Source organism: Apteryx rowi, unplaced genomic scaffold, assembly GCF_003343035.1.
Source record: "Apteryx rowi isolate R43461 unplaced genomic scaffold, aptRow1 scaffold_32, whole genome shotgun sequence".
In the NCBI taxonomy this organism is placed as follows: Eukaryota; Metazoa; Chordata; class Aves; order Apterygiformes; family Apterygidae; genus Apteryx; species Apteryx rowi.
The window spans coordinates 3,621,044-3,638,352 of record NW_020449641.1 but is presented as its reverse complement, the minus strand read 5'-3'; the positions used below and the strand labels follow the sequence as shown (position 1 = coordinate 3,638,352).

At 42.9% G+C, this 17,309-nt stretch overlaps 1 protein-coding gene across 1 annotated transcript in view; it reads right to left on the bottom strand.

The window, feature by feature from the left end:
* Positions 1 to 12,710: 12,710 nt before the first annotated feature.
* Positions 12,711 to 17,309, bottom strand: part of IL1RAP (interleukin 1 receptor accessory protein) — a 55,351-nt gene continuing 50,752 nt past the window's right edge. The window contains exon 12 of the mRNA XM_026070980.1: positions 12,711 to 13,435. Coding sequence (XP_025926765.1) covers positions 12,711 to 13,435 — 725 coding nt within the window. The remainder of the gene's footprint in view (positions 13,436 to 17,309) is intronic.

Sequence of the window (17,309 nt, the reverse complement as noted above, 5' to 3'; positions counted from 1 at the left end):
TCATCTGATTTTAGCTTTGAAACTCCAAGAATAGCTATTACTTGCAGTGTCTGCTTTCAAAAGATAGTTTGTGATCTTTCAGGTTTTGTGCGCTCCTCTCCAAAAGCTACTCTCTTCAAGGAGCCACTAGATGGCATTAAGCAAGTCAAGTCTAAAGGTAGTTCATTTTTGAGAATGTCCTGTTTTTGCTATGACCACCAAAAGTAATGTTAAAAATGAGTAAAAACACATAGAAGGTATCTGTAAGTCATAGGATGCTCTTATATGGGCAAACTTCATTTATCTGCTTTCACTGTCAAGTACAGCGCACACAAATGCCTACCTATGTTTAGCATTACCAGCCCCAAGCACTATAAACTAATGCAGTCAGTCCTTTTAAAATCAGGAGTTTAGTGTGAAAATCATGATGGGTTAAAACACAATGATTTTGAGACTTTTTAAATTTGCTTCCTGTTTTTTTACCTTTTAGAGACAAATGAGTGACTGTTCTATAACCATAACCAAGTGTTCAAGATCTTGCTTCTGATAACAATGAAATGCTTCAGAGGAAGGAAAACCACAGCAGTAGATGCATGATAATCTCTCTTGCGTGAGTTTACTATTGATCTTAGTAGTTAGCAACTGATTTAGACTTGGAAAACTAGAAACTGAGTCATCTGACATTCGGAGATCATGTTCCTTTGCTCTCCTTAACAGCTGCAAGAGGTAGAAAAGCATCAGGAAAATAAATTTGATGCTATTTTCCAAACACATGCAGCAGCAGCTGATAATCCTCCAGCAGGAGAGCAACTCAGCAGTTCYAGGAAACAATGGGAAGGGTTAATCAGAAGCAATTGCTTCTCAGTTCCCAGATGTGTATCTGAATGGGGGGTGGTTTCTTGCCCATGTCATGTAGAGATGTGTCCTCACTGCAAAACACGTGGGGATTACTGGGCAGGCCCAGCTGTACAGAAGTGCAGGGTAGATTGGACGGCAGCTAACATAAGACTAGGCTCAAAATGAGCAAACAAAATGAGCAAATGCATAAAAGGCCAAGAACTCACCTGTATCCAAATGCTACTGGTAAATCCTGCTGTGCCATGAAGATTTACCCTGGAGCTGATAGATGCTTTTAGCACATTCAGCCCAGTTCTCCAACTCTGAAGGTTTCTTTTTATCACTTTTTCTCTGAAAAGTCCTGTGAAAGCAGTGCCCTGGCTTGGCCATCAGCAAGAAGGGAAACGGAGGTGCATGGGAAAGAGGAACAGACTGTAACAAAAGGAACTACTGGCCCATTACTTAGTGAGGAAGAAGAGCAAACAGTGGAAATCATGAAGAAGCTGAAGTGCTCAAAACAGTTTTTGTTTCATTCTTCACAAACAAGATGATTCTGACCAGGGAATTAACCAAGTTAACTGTAGTAAAGGGAATAGGTTACTCTGAAGCAGCATAGGGGCACAACGAGTTTGAGAAATATCCAGACTTAAAGAAATACTGTGTGTTCAAGCTGGCAGCGGCTGCTGAAATTCCCCCTAGACTGCTTAAGGAATTAGCTGAACTAAATCTCTGAACCATTAGTGACTGCACTTGGGGATGCATAGAAGACAGCAGGGGTCCCAAAGGAATGGAGAAGGGCAAGCATAACACCCATCCTAAAAAGGGGGCAAAATACAGCTCTAGGGATTAGCCTCTCCAGGACCCAGGACATGCGAGTGATTATTGAGCATCCCACTGTTAGTACCAAAAAGATGATAAGACTATAAGGAGCTGACACCAGGGATTTGATGAGAACAAGTATGTCAAACCAATCCGATTTCCTTGGCAAGATGACTGACCTGATAGGGAAGGGGAAACTGATGTGTGTGATCTTAGCTTGACTTCAGTACTCAATACTCTTTCAGTACTCTTTTCCTTCTGCCATCCCATCTCATAAATAAACTAAGGAATTATTCCCTAATCACAGCTGACTCACAGGCACCAGTAGTGAGCAACAGGGCAGAGAAATGCTAAGATTCCAGTAATTCCTCTATTACATTTGCATCTCACCAGTGCCATTATATCAAAAATACATTTTATTTTCTTTCTTCCGTAAGCTTGCTTGTCATGTCCTCACCATAACAGCTCACACTGGAAGTTTTAGTACAGACCTTTAAAGATCAACACCTGTGGGGCCACTGCAGAATATAAATGTAATCAAAAGAAAGCCATAGGAATGTGGATATAGCCCAAAACAAAAGGCTGGATTTCCCCTAAACTGAATTTTGAGTGACTTAGGTTCTTCAAACCTAGATGTAGGTAAATACAAGGATTTTATAAACTCTTCATAGTTTTATTAGGGCTTGAGCCAAAAGCCACCTAGGTTAGCTATGCACTCTAGCAGCCTGTGGTGTATTTGCAACTCAGATTTTATTTCTGTGCCTGCCACTGTGGATATGTGYCCACTGTCAGCCAAGGGGTAAGTCTCCTTCCCTGTTCCATAGGCTGTTGTGATTTTTTCTCCAAAATTTAGAGAGCAAAAATAAAAATAATGATAATCTCGAACTAAATTCCAGTTGGAGAGACATGCTTTGCCTACCCCAGCTTCGTGGTAGAAAGGTGCCATGCCTTGGAGTTATGCTCTAGCATTTTCTGCTCCCTTCTACCAGAGCTCCATCTGAATTGGGAGGTGTTAGAATATAAACCTCTTGATTAGTTTTGACATCTAATGATTTGAAAGTCCGGATCCCAAATACCTAGGATTTGATTCAAAAGCCAGTAGGACTGCCCCTTGGTAACTTGTGAGCTGTAAAACTGGCTGTGTGCTTCCCCAGATAAGGGCTTCTTTGTGCAGCATTGTGTAATGGCTGCTGCAGGGCTGATGCGGGCTAGGCCATAAATAACTTYTGCATAAATATTTTTAGCAAATACTTTCCGCTCTCTTGAGATATGCTGGACAGCCTGAAGTGTGTGTTTATGTGTAAAGTAGGCTGGGGTGCCCAGAAGAGCCCCCATCCTAAGGACAGAGCAAATATCACAGCACTCCTGATACGCACATTAATGCAATAGGAGCTGACGCTTCCATGAAAACGTGTCCAGAACAAGCAAGTCTTCTCAGAAGAGCTGCTTATCAGAGTGGCAAGGTATGTTGTCCTCTTGTAGAAATGTGAATGAACCCAGTGCCCATGAAAGGTGGAGGTAAGCAGAAGTGGTCTGAGCAGGTTACTCTGCAGCCAAGCRTTGTGTTGCCATCCTATCTGAAAGGCCCCCTGCTAGCCATTTATAGACCTCTGTGACATTTGTTTAATGCAGAGGGGAGGGYAAGCTGCTGGTTGCATTTTCACTGAGGATAACCTTCCTTTTAGGCTGGCCCTGAGGGGACACTGTCTGATTCTATCTGTGGAAAACACCATAATCTCTGTAAATTATTGCCCTGCCTTGGAAACATAGCAAGGGTTAACAGGGAAGTGCAGTTGCCAGACGCTCCAGCGATAAGGGAAAAACTGAACCCATCACCCTTGTGTATGAAACCATAGGAGCCCAGAGCCTCTCAGACATCTCTGAAAAAGCAGAGCAGATTCTCTGCTTCTGGGCAGAGCAAATCAGGAATACCTTGCCAGATCTTTGCAAGATTCTGTATGCATCTCTTATCAGAACCAACTGGCTAACAGAAAAGGAGCTGCAGACAGTCAGAAAAATCATGAGAAAGATTGTTTTGGATCGATCCAGACTGGAATTGTTCAGAATAGTCTGTGCACTGTGACAGCTASTCTAGGGTGACTTAATCAGGTTGACAAGATTCACGAAAAGGTGGAGAGGGAGAGAGAGTTCTAAGGACTATGGAGCTCACTGGTTAAAACATTCATTGGGGATGTAACAGGACTTGAGGATACACAGGAGAGGGCAACCTGTCTAGTCAGTTCTGCAAACTTTGGGAATCCGCACCCCCCAAAACTCAAAGGGGCTAATTTTGGAAATGGTCAAGGGAAGCACTGACACACTTGCCTCCAATTTTTCCTTAGCAGAAGCTGAATTTTAACAGAACAAACTGTTTATCAGWTGCAAAAGTTCAACTCTGTTCTGCTATGAAGTAACTATGTAACTGTCAGCAATCATCTGGAGTAAGGTATCTGGAAGTACTTACATATCCAACTCTCAGTGATTTCTCTTAAGGCAGATGATAGTAGACTCTTCAGTGATCAATAGGAAAAGAGATCTCCCACAACTTTCATTTTCACCACTTGCTTCCAAAGCAGCTGCTACAGTGTTAACCTTAAGGACTCAGCAGACACCTGCAGTGATTGATAGACCCCCAAGCCAGCCCTGGGTTTGTTTTTCAAACACAGCTGATATAATTAGCATGTATTGACTAATTAGTTAATGAGGTAAACCTTAAGGAAGTTGCCTGAGACAATAAAGGACTTGTTGTAAAGATTCCCCCTACTAGCAAAGGTTATTTATTGACAGAGCATAGCTGCCCCTTTTGGCTTTTTTGTTGGTGTRTTTGGGGGATGATGGTATAATACAGGGAAAACCAAGACAACGCAGTGTAAAAGATGGAGCAAAAGGATAGCTGATCCTTTTGATTATGTTCCTAGTACTCTTAAAGCTTAGTACTCTTTCTCTGATATTTTATCTTTTGAAAAGAAGGGAAATATATTAATATGACTGCTGTGTAATATTAATTCCTTTTTGCTCTGCTCTTTCAGCCAGAGACTGGAAGTAGGGCGAGCTTCTAACTGTCCATAGTTGTAAGGGGAGGGAGGTTACAGWACGTGATATTTAAAAAGAAAGGCCAGATGCCAACCTGAGAGGAAAGCAATGAAAACCAAATATGGTACTAGTTATTCTAATTGGCTTATAAAGGTGACAGCAGCTAATGGGAAATGCTGTTAAGGTGTAAGTCAGGCAGCTGTGAATTCTCAACTATAGTCTGAGATCTTGCACTTGAGCAAGTTGTTCTTCCTGTTCTAGTATCTCAGTAGAAGCATTGGTTAAGCAGGGGATAATAAGTTACCTGTATGTGAAATAAGTGGCCAGAGTTTCACTTTGTAGTGCTGTAATGGAGAGCTGCTATTTGCCTGCCAAGTGCTGTTTTTTTCCAAAAAGGTGATTCTGCCATAAATAAAAGTACTACTGGAAATGCCTGGATGAATTCATTTTTTAATTGGGAAGATATGATCCGTTTTTCTTGCTACATCTTCTTTCCTTTTTCCATCTCCTTTCAGAATGTAACCTACCAGAGACTAAATATAACCTACCCACCAAATTGAAACAACCAGTGAGAGGAGGTGACACCCCCCGGGCTGCTAGGAATGGATGCTCTTGCATTATTTTGTTAAGTAGCAGATGGACATTTGCACACAGATTTGGACCACTTTTGCCGATGAATTCACTGCTCAAAAGCGTCTGCTGTGTTGACATCTTCACTATAGGCAGGGCAAAACTGGGGAGACTTTGGGAGCTTTACTGTCAGCCTACATAAGGCAGTTGGGGTTACATAAAATAAGAGTAGAGCCTCTTTAGAGTGTTCCTGACATCTATATAGTATCTGACACACACCTCCTTACCTATAGGAGATGGGGAGAAAAAACACACTGCATGTGAAGACAACAGATACTATTATAACAGAGGAATAAAGGCAAGAGGGAGATGCCTGTACCTCAGYGAGGAATAGATAAAGGCAGTGCAAAGAAAGCAGGCAGGTTGGAGTATTGCCAGATGAGTTCCCACCTATCAAGTTTGTCTCCATCTAATAATCAGACTAGCGTGTCGAGCAGCTGGAAGTATTTGGATGCTTGTTGTGCACTTGACAGTACCRTCAGGAAGCTTCAGATGCAAGCAAACAAGAAAGAAGAACAGATAAATGAGCAATGAAGATGGAAAGCTAAATTATCTTATCTAGTTTACAAGGTAATGCCCTTGGGTCTCCCCAGGCATAAAATTTATGTAAGAGATGTTGAGATGTAAGAGATGTTGAAAGCCATTGAGCTGAACTGAGCAAGTGTGAGGTTTGGAGTGAGCTCCATGCATCTTCCCAATGATGTTTGCATATGGGAGTTTGGCAGAAGTGAGAGAGGTGCATGTGGTACGAGGCTTGGCTCACTGGTAAGAACAAGGCAAAGCGAAGCTGCAAAATGTCTACAGAGAAAACTGTAACTCRGCCTGGTTAGTTGGGTTTATTTCCATATGTGCTAAAAAAGAGCAGTAGTAAACAGTTAAAATTAGAATGAGGTGAATGGACTCTGCTGACACAACTGATATTTACTGAACTGTATCCTCAAAGAGCTCAGGGGAAAAGGAATCATGAGGCCAGGCAAGAAGACTAGCACCCAGCACAAACAGCAGTCTGTTGCTGCTCTGAGAAGCTGGGATGTTGACGTAGTCCAGACACCCTCACTTTCTCCATTCTGGTCTAGCTTTGTGCCAAAGGCTAGGCTAATGTAGTCTAGTGCTCAAGACCAACAGAGCATTTACTGTTGGCTGGGTGAATCAAGAGGGGGCTAGTTCACCAGGTCTCTGGCAGCATTGTGCCGCTAGAGTAGAAGAAACTAGCTAAAGCAGAAGCTGATATTTGGGGACAATAGCCAGGTATTTGATTTTTGTTCATAGGTACACATCTGAAGGGTGTAGTGAGTGAGTTGAAATGCTGTCTGAATCCATCAGGATGCTAAATGCAGGTAAATGAACATGGGACAATGAGGCTGATACTGAATGGGAGGAAACAGCTGCTCCCTAGTGCATGACCACAAGTGAAGCGGATGTTTTTGAGACAGAGATGTGAAACAAAATGATAGATGTCCCTCTTGCCTGCCGCCACAAAGTAGCATCCAATTAAAATCTGAGCATGAATGGAGCAGTATTTTCTTTCACTGGCAATAGTGTGCACTGAAAGAGCACGCAAGCAGAGCAGAATGCATGGATTACTGCCTTTAGAGACATCCCCATTTGTGTTTGCAATATATAACAGAGAAGGGGTAATAAGGAATTACCCACAGTCACGTTCTTGGACCCAAAACACAAACATGGATGAGATTTGAGGAGCTGACATGATCTCATATGCAAACGTGTTGATTTATTTCAGCTAGCTGTAAGAGTATGGTTGGAGGAAAGCTTTTCAACTGCTGAAGTGTTGATTGAGGAGCTCATGGCATCACTGGCCTAATTCTTTAATGAGTCTGAGAATACTGGGAAATTACAAATACTGAAAACTGAGAATGCTGAGCCACTATGCAGAAAAGGGCAAGTTTGGTGACTGAAGCAGACCTGAATGCATATTTATAATTGAAGTTGCTTTCTAAAGGAAAATGCTGTTTGAATGTGTTTTAAAAGGGATTAGTTTCAACAAAACATGCTGTAAACGTAGCAGAAATKAAATGCCAACATGTTTTTGGCACTCTTGGTATGTATAGCACACTTTGAGCTTTGTTTAAAAAACTTTAAAAATATGTTTGTGTTAAATAAAATATAAGTTAAAATGGGAATTAAATATTTTCCTTTTATTATGGATACAAATTGCTATGAAAACATTTACTTTATGGGAAGTTTTGATGTTCTGTTGTGCTATTTTTGCTCTGTTTCGATGTCAGGAAAGAAAAAAGAAAACAATGGGAGTGCCTATGAACTGGAAGCCCTGGTTCTTTGTGACTCTGTATGGATAACTACAGGCCCATTTCCAGAGTGAATCAAAGTAATGGAAAAGGCAGTGTGGAATTCCACCCATATGAAATTTCAGGGTAGCAGTATAATTAATTAACAACCAATGAACATGGCTCTATAGAAGTAGACATTCCCGAATGACCTTTTTCCTTCAACAGTATTGCCAGCTTGGCTGTTAACTGTAGATGCACAGGAATGGTAGTGTTTTGTAAGCATAACATTATGCGCACACAATAATATTGTGTACACATTGTGTAATGGCAGGCATTCTGTTCTTCTTCGATTAACCTGTAGATCTCAAAAGAAGAGAACTTCTCCTGGAGGATGATGTTTCTAATGGGAGTCAGTGTCTTCATGGTTGATCTGGAGATAAATAAAACATCGTTTGCTAATAACAGTGGCAGATGGTACAAAGGTTGTGTATCACCACTATTTCCTGCTTCACTGAGCATGCAACGCGATCTGGATTGCTTGATGAACTGGTCCCAAGCAGATACGGTGCAGAAGAACACAAAGCCATGTACAACCATRCTGGTGAAGCATCGGGGTGCACCCTCAACCATAACACTTCCTTGGAAAAGGTGTTAGAGTGGACAAGCAATGAAATCTGATTTCCCACTGAGATGTGGTGGCACAAACAAAAGAATCAGTGGGAAGCAGTTAGTAACTGAGGGTCAGTGACTTCACTTCCTTTCACTGCCCAGGCGACAGGAGCAATCTCTCTGCCACCCATGTTCCGAAAATGATGCTGAAAAATTTTACAGTGAAGAAAAGAAACAAAACTGCTTAGAAAGCTTGAGGAAAAAACTCTCTTGTGAGCAAAGGTTTGCCAAATGATTTGGCAACTGTTTGTAAATATCCTCACAGGGAAAAAACCTCTGGGAAGTATCTTTACTGCATCAGAGAAAGGTAAAACAATAACCCTGTCTGGAAGCTGAAATCAAGCAAAACAAAAATCAAGCAAGATTTTAAGGACGAGGCTGATTGTTCACTGGAACAAACTATTGATGGGTCTGAAAACTCCTTGATGTTTTCAAATCAAGATCAAATGACTTTATGGAAGTATGCCTTAACAAAGTACAAATCACTACATTGATTAAAGGCATACCAGYGTAAAGGTATTGTCCCCTGTGCTAGCATTACCTTATTTGATCTTATGAGGAATTAAAATCATATTTTTCTACAAACTATGTTGTAAAATTTGTGTGCCTTGTTAATATCTTTAGAATGGGTGTTACATTTATTATGTCTTTTTAGAGCCATAGCCTCTCCACGGCATGATCAGTAATGCTATCTAGCATGAACCCCCAAGCACACAATATCAAACCTAGAGCTTCTCTGAGTTCCTCGACACCAGGCACCAAATAAGGCTGGGTGGCCTGGTGGTGAGCAGGGACATGTATGTATGTCTCCCAGGCCACAGTTCTGTGCTATAGGTGCACCCCTCTCAYGTACCCTGATGTGGTCTCCATTCAGGTGCTTGGTGTGGCTTTCAGATATAATCTCATGCTACTGACTGGAGTGTTGTCTACCAGCCCTTCACAGAGCCCAGATTTGTGGTGGATCAAAAGCAGGAGAAGAAAATATATACATGGAATTTATATGGGATTAAAGGCTTGAAGCATTTTTTTCYCCCTGTTTCTGGCATCTGTTGGTTCCTTCATGGTCTTATCATCGTTTGGGAAAATGTCTGCTATAAACACACTCAGGTCAGATGCTCCAAGATCGGTATCTAGTCTGATGAATGAGCTCAAAATTCTTCTTAATGTTAGAAATAAAACTTGTTTTAAGTTCTTGCAAGTTAGTGATTCATCCATATTTCAGATGTGGGGACTACCTCATTACTAGCGTGTCCAGTGGAACTTGCAAGGGAGAGACCTCCTGGGTACCAGACCTCTGCAGTCACTAAAGTAAAGATAGATTGAAGTTCAGAGAGACTGCATGACTTGCCTACCTTCCCTTAGCTAACTGYGTTCAATACCTTCATGATGACACCAGCCTTCCACATATTACAAACATCTAGATAAAGACAAAATATTGTAAGAACAGGTCTGCACATTATGACCTGGTTTCCTGGTACTGCTGCATGCCATAGGTAGGATGTACCAGGTTACATGAATATGTTCTTCCATTAGGATTTAGTGGAAAATTTCCATATATACTAAAACTACTCACCCCTGAACAAATCTCCTGAGATTTGGTAAAGAGGGTGGTAATATTGTGCTGAGACTGGTAACTCTGTATACATTTGTATTTTTGTATACAATTGACATATATATGTTAAAAAAAAAAAAAAAAGCCAATTGGGAACCTCTTTTTGTACCTTTTGCAGCAAGAAGCAGCCTAAATATATCTCCAAATACTTGTGTACCAGAGAAGAGAGCAGTGACTATAGTCCATCTGCACCAGTCAATCTTAGATGGGATATGAACAGATTTAACTGATTCTCTCAGAGCAGAACTCGAGCCCTGTGCAACAAATCTATTCTAGTCCTAACGCAGTACCTAGTTCTGATGCAAAACTTGTTTGCTTGGGGATATTTCTAACCAACATGCTTAAGATGAAAGAGTAATATGACTGAAAYTGGCTCTAAGATTTAGTATCTGTGTCCCTGCAGAGACACATCATTTAGTACAGCAGGCCTTCAGGCTCTGGGAGCTTGGCCTCTGGGAGCAAAGGCCCATAGCTGCGCGCACACCGAGATCTGTCTTCTCTCCATATTCATTATGAGAGCAACCAAAGCCTTGTGTCAGTTCTGAAGGTCATATAAGTGCATTAGCTCTGTTGAAGCCATAGGAGTAGCAATGGCCCTTAGTAGCCTGCATTTGTTCTTTCTTGAAGAGAGAGACCTTGTCCCAACAGATTGGAATTGGCCGTTTTGTACAACTGTTACCAGCTCCACCTGATGTTACCTTGTTACCTGTATCTTCGGACTGCTGTAGTTGACTGAGTGAACAACATGGTCAAATAAGGACAGAGTTTGCAAATAAACCTGGTAAAATGCCAGAAAATAACAAACATATTGGAGGATGTTTGACTGCAGATTATTTGTATTTCTCAGCTTGTGTTTTCAGTTCTATCAGATTCATTGACAGTGATGTGACACATCCAGTTGTAGGAAACTGGAACTATTTAACCATTTAATGCTGATTTGGTTATTTCTTATAAAGCATTCTTCAGCTTAACAGCTCACTTTCCAAATATCTCGTTCCCCCTCCTCCTATTAGATTACTCGGAATGACCACCTATGAAGAAACTTATTTGAGCCATTTGAAATGTGTCTGCCTGAAATCACAGAGAAATCCATACCTGAAGAGGTCTCTAGAATCTGAATTTCTAGTTTTATTTTTATTTTTTTATTTTTTTGCCTTTATTTTATTTAGATTGACTCAGCTCTGGGTTTTTTGGTTTCTCTATTTTCTCAGTCTGATGCAGCAATGCTGTTAGGATTTAGCTCACAAAGACTTGTAACAAGAAAGTCATCAGCTATGTTTGATCTCTGAAGGAAAGGGTGGAAAAAGTCTAAGCTTATTGCAGAGGAGGGGCTGCTGAAGGAAGGAAAGTGATGTGTGAGTTATAACCGGGTTTCAGAACTAGTAAAATGGGTGTGACATACTCCTTCCTTCCTCACAGCTCCAGCARCTTCACTAGGGCTTTACCTGTGGGCATGAAATAAGGGTCTGTCCTAGCAGCCAGAGGCCCTGTGCTCTGAGGGCTCAGTCCATGTTGCCCAGGCAGGAAAAAATAAGAACTTGTGAACTTGTTAGGCAGCAACCAGGCTGATTAGAAGGGCTAGAAAGACTTTTTTTTTTTTCCCAGGGAAAGAAAACAAATTTAGTGTATTATCCGCTATGGTATGTCTGAACGTCAGCTGAAGGTGGGCAGCTAACTCCCAGGATTAGCATGTTGCCTGAGGGGGAGGAGAAAAGTTGTTATACAAAATGGAACAAGGCAAATGAACTTCTATTCTGGATGAGCAGTGGGAAACACTGCCAACAGCAAGCTCAACTGATAAGTGAAATAGCCACTTGAGCGAGACTGGTCAAGGGCTCTTTCAGTTATTTAATGAAGTGCTGTTAACTTAGGACCCCTCAGCTTCAGTACCTGAGGTTTTTTTATAAGTATTTTAGGCTTTGCTCATATTCCTGAGCTCATTGACTACTTGGAGAATTTTTTAGATCATATTTCCCTAGATTTGTAGTGTTTTTCTTTCTTACTGTGTGAAAAGCCACACAACTAACAGAGCAAATTCATCCTATAGGGCAGCAAGGTGGTGAATCAAGCCCAGGAGCATTCTGAAAGCACTGGGAACAGGGGGTACCTTGGTCAGATTGGGCAAATCATCTCCCCAGGTGCTGTTTGGTGAACAAGGCTTCTGGCTCCAACATTTACCAGCTCCCAAGACTGTACATGTCACTTATAACAACAGCAGGTTAAAGAACTCAGTTTTATTTAGAGAGAAAGGAGTTGTTTTAAGAGTTTTGACCAAGTTCTTTTAAACCACAGTGGATAAAGCTCTGTCCTGTACGGCACCATTCTTCACTGGCAGGAGTGCCTGTTGAACTCATCAGCAAAGTTTCACTCTTTACAAAATGCAGAGGTACAGGCTTGCAGGCCTCACACTTTTGCAGATGTTTCTGCAAGGTGCATTGCTTCTCCCCTCTGTGCCTCCCTCCCAATTCCCCATCAGGGGCACCTGCCCTCCTGCACACGATCTCAGCAGCAAACCTGTGGCAAACACAACTGCAGCTGGTGAAAAGAAACACCAGAGATATACTCATGTGTTTTCAGCTCCACTTTGCAATTTAAATTAAGGAGAAGAACCCGACAGCACGCATGAACCAGGAGCTCCCAGCTACTGCTCTGTATGTTATTTCATGTCCTCGGTTCAGATCACCAGCAGCAAGACACTCTGTGGTATCGCTGCAGTCCTTCTGGCTGCTCCTGTGGGCCTGAAGGTGAAAGACATGACATAGAAAGACACCAAGTCAGCCTGTGATATCATAAAAACATCTTAGCTGAGGCTCCAGCAAATTTCTTTTGCAGACTTAGCTCCTGCAGTGCTTTCAAACGCAGTCTGCAGCCTGTGGACTTGGCTAGAGGACATAGAAGTCATTGTTGTTCGATAAATCACTGTAATGGCAGAGGGCGAGAGCAGGGACTTGTGCAGGCGGGGGCTCTGGCCGACTCCTGTCCTGAATCCCCTGCGCCTCAGGCCTGCCTGAGCCTGGCTTGCAGAGGTGAGTCTCCCATCTGGACTCAGCCACAGCCCGATGTTTGCGCTGGAGTCTGCTGTCACCATTGCAATAGGTCACACAGCACCGGCAGGCCAAGAAGTGCTTGGCTCGGTGTTTGGCTTTTGACCTGGGGACGGGGGCTGGCCGTCTGGGAGCAACAGCTCCTGCTGCAGTGCCCTGCATGTTGGGCTGCCCTTTCAAGCGGCTCCGTCGCCTCTGGATGGGGTCGAGGCTGATGTCTGACTGGGAGGAGCAGCTCTCGTTCCAGCCGGAGCCAGCGTTCAGGCTCCGCAGTGGCAGGGCGAGACGCAATGCCTTCCAGAACTGGGAGCCGGACCGCTTGGACTTCTCCCCCTTCCAGGTGACGAAGGAGACGGACTCCTTCAGCTGGAGGATGCTGGGGTGGGTGCACTGCAGCGGCCTGTACTCCACCACAATGAGCTTGGTGGCAATGGCGTTCTGGCACATGATGCCGAGCTTGAACTCCAGCAGGCTGATGCTCTTCTCTGTCAAGTAATCGGGACTCAGGACCACGATCATCCTACGGCTCCTCTGAATGAAGTCGAAAACTGCTTCAGTGGTATCTATGAGTGCAAGGGCAGAGGGATTGGGGTGCACGAAAGGGAAGGAACAGGGAGAGAAAAGCCAAGGAAAGCTGTTTCATGGTATACCTGCACAGATACCCCTTCCCAGAGAAGAAGGGAAGCTGGTGGAAGCCCAGTGAATTTTGATTTGCCCACAGTCCTGACTGCAGGAGCAATACCAACATTTTTGTTTTGCAGTTGGTTTTTGAGAAGGCTGTAGTGGTAAATGAGAGGCCAGGACAACAGGATAGACAAGTGGTCTGGCCAGCACAGTACTATGACTTCAGCCCTGTATGTTATCACCTCCTGCACAGAGAAATGCAGGAGTTTCATAAAGGGCAGTTCAAGAACCATCTGCTGCAGCTCTGGCAGCCCTTTGCACCAGGAGAACATAGTGAAGCAATCGCATAATCGGGCCTCAGCTTGCACGAGCGACATTAAAATCCACCTCCCTCCCTCTCATGCTGCTTATCCAGAAATTGAAGCATCCAAACTTAGAAATCTGGAAATGTCAGCCTTAAACTACTCCATCAGTTCCCCTAGCTGTGATGTGAGGTGAAAATACTGTCCTTCAAAGCATTTCTTATGGTTAATTGCAGTTTGTAAAGCACAGCAAGATGCTTAGTCGGAATGGTGCCAGGCAAGGGCAGCATCTCTTTTATTATGAGCACTGAAAAGCAGCAAACCTGAAGGATGTCCTTGGACTTCTAGCTATGACTTGCAATGCAGTAAGCATATTGAAGGTGTTATGGCTAATGGGCGAGCAGTGCACAGTATGGGAATTAATAGAGCTGTGGCACTTAGCAAATTACCTCAGACTGATTAACAGAATGGTTGTGAAAACTTAAAGAATATGTAAAAGTTGCCCACTTGCTGAGTGCTGGTGCCTGGTACAGGGGGACCTGAAGACAAGGTGGTGTTCTCCAGGACAGGGAGTGTTGGAGTGGGAGCTCTTGCAGACTTGGTGAGAAAACCCTCTTGTAGGATATGGTTGGTAAAGAATTTTCTTGGGGGAGAAGAGCTAATTGCTGTTTCCATCTCCTTTTGCATTGCTAAAGACACGGAGGGGCTACGCAATGGGAAGCGGCGGTATTGCAGCAGCTTCCAGCTCTTTTATGCAATTTCAGTCCCACTTTTCTTTACCCTATTTGCTATGAGGGGTTGGGGGCCGTTCCATGCAGTGAGAGCAGTGGGAAGGAAGAGCAGAGCTCTTTGAAAYCACCAGCAGAATAGGGCTGCAATTCAGAGGGCTTCCACCCTGGTGCGTTGTCCTTGTTGGTATCCTGACACCAGCAAGAGCTGATACATGGGCAGATCACTACAAAAAATCTGTAAGCCCTGTTTGATGTCCCATTTTGGAGACTCTTCTCACCCTCTGCCAGTGGAACGGTGGTGTTTTATGTAATAAAAATACTGTTCCTTCCATGCAGTGCCTTTTATTCTTCCAGCACTTGGCTGTTTCTATTTCCTTTTCTCACAGTGGAAAGTGCACTGTGTGGCACCTGAATGCATCTTATTTTAAATCCACACAAAGAAATATTTTTTTCAAAGACATATGGCCAGCTGTAAAACTCATTGTCACTAGATTACTTGCGGACCAAGGACTTGTGATAAAAAAATGACTGAACAATAATATCCTACCGGAGAAAGTAAGGCACTGTTTGGTTGTATAATGTAATACTGGAATTTAAATAAAACTATTTGGAGTATTTTTTTTTTAACGCAAGCTTTTTAGGGATTTGTCCCCGCACACACAGGAAAACACTGATTCATTGAAACCAAAAGTAGATGATAAAGTCAATTCTGTCAAAATCAACACTTAAAGCTGTGAAACGTTCTAACCACCCTGTTTCAAAGGCACAAAGAATTGGCAGCAATCTCCCAATTTACTGAGTCCAGACCTCATACAAACCCTTCTATAACTGATTGAGATCTATTCTGAAATCAGCTAGGCTTTAACAGTTTGTAAAAGAAAAAGCTCCTTTGCTGGTTTGAAAGACCTTCCTTTTTGAAACCGAAATCACAGAATCATAGAAAAATGTAGGCAGGAACAACCCTTGGGAGGTCACCTATTTCACCCTCATGCTCAAAAGAACAGATTAAATTAATGTGAATGATTCCAAAACTGTTGAAATGAAATGTTTTAGACCAAGGTGATAATGATGGTTTTCTTTTATCAGATTTTGAGTTTGCTACATTTTTAGAGACTCAACATTTTTTCAGCATGGAAAATGTAAGAGGTACATTTCATTTCTGGGAATGGGATGCCCTTAGACGTGGCAGACCAGGACAACCCAGGTTTACAATCAGATGTCCAGATTATGTCATAATCCTACCTCACAAAAAATCTCAGGTGGCCATTGCACAGTGTGCAGGCAGGATGGTTCCTCCCAGTGGCACCAACAGAGTTGGATGGGACAAGCAGGAATAACGTTGTTGGGGTCTGGGTACCAACAGAGCTGGAAATTAGATAGCCCTGGATATCTGCCCTTCACTAAAAAAACCTTCCATCTTTACTACACAATTACTACGAAGGACTCTGCAAATTTTTGTTGCATTACTTGTGTCTGCACTAATGCACCCCGGAGATAGAACAGAAGCATTTAAAAGCTGTGCATTTGTCTTAGCCCAATAAAAGCTGTGGGGTTAAATCCTCATTGTGTCACAAGTCTCTATCAACTAATCTGCTAGGATGCAGTCAAGGGAAAAAGTCAAGAAAATGAGTTGGAGGCGAAAAATGAAGATGAATGAACCTTTTTTAGCCAACTACCTGGAAGGCGATGGAAGAAGCAGCATGTGCTGTGGTTAAGGCAGATTTCCAAGCTCTGTCCAAAACTCTGACTAGTTGCTTGGTCTCTCAAGCAAAGGGATGGTGTTTCCATCGCATTTTTCTATCCTGTGATTGCAGAGTGAGTGCTTCCTGGATCAGAAACTTTCTCTGTGTGCATGTACAACTGCTGGGTGACATTTGGCTGCTGCATGTCTCTGCATTTCTGCCTTTTTGGCCCAGGTGGCAGGAACGGTATCTAAGGCTTGGGCTGGGTCTATGCAGCCAAGAAAACCCCACCCTCTAAGGAGATGTCCCCAAATGATCTTGATGCCTGGACTACACAGTCATCTTTCTTTAACACCCTTTCGCAGATGTAATGGGGAGGAAAATGATACTCATGAGAAATGCCCAAGGACTGAAATGCAAAAGTGAAAATGTTTTATTGAAAAGCAAAATAAAATAACACTGACACTTCACAGACCAAATAACACAAAGGCAAAAACATACAGAAAAGAGAAGGGAAAACTCTGGAACAGCTGTAAAACATCAAACAGCACAGGGGGAAATATCCATTCCAATTTGTGCAAAGCTGTTTCCCCATGAAATAACAACGAGGAACTTTGTATGAGCTGCATATTGATAAATGTTAAGTTATAGCAGAGACTGAAATGAATCAACTGAACTGGACAGACACTGTGACAGGATCCTCTAATGGAAACCACATGTGGCATAGGAAGTAATGGAAGGTTTAGTTGAGGAGCTTTGCAGAGCTGCATTGCAGCTGACATTTGGGTTTGCCCCTGGTCTGGCAGCTCCCACTGAAGCCAGTGGTCAAGCTCCAGTCCACTCCTTCCACACTGCTCCCTTCAGACCTCTTATGCCCATTTTAGACCATCTCACTTTTTGCCTTGTGGGTGTTCTGCTGAGCTTTTGCTTCGCATCTCTTGGTAATCCTGTTCTGGGGTTGCAATGGCACCAAAGGCCACTGCAMTGTATGCCAGAGAAAGACCACAGAATCACAGAATCACAGAATCGCTGAGGTTGGAAGGGACCTCTGGAGATCATCTAGTCCAACCCCCCTGCTCAAGCAGGGTCACCTAGAGC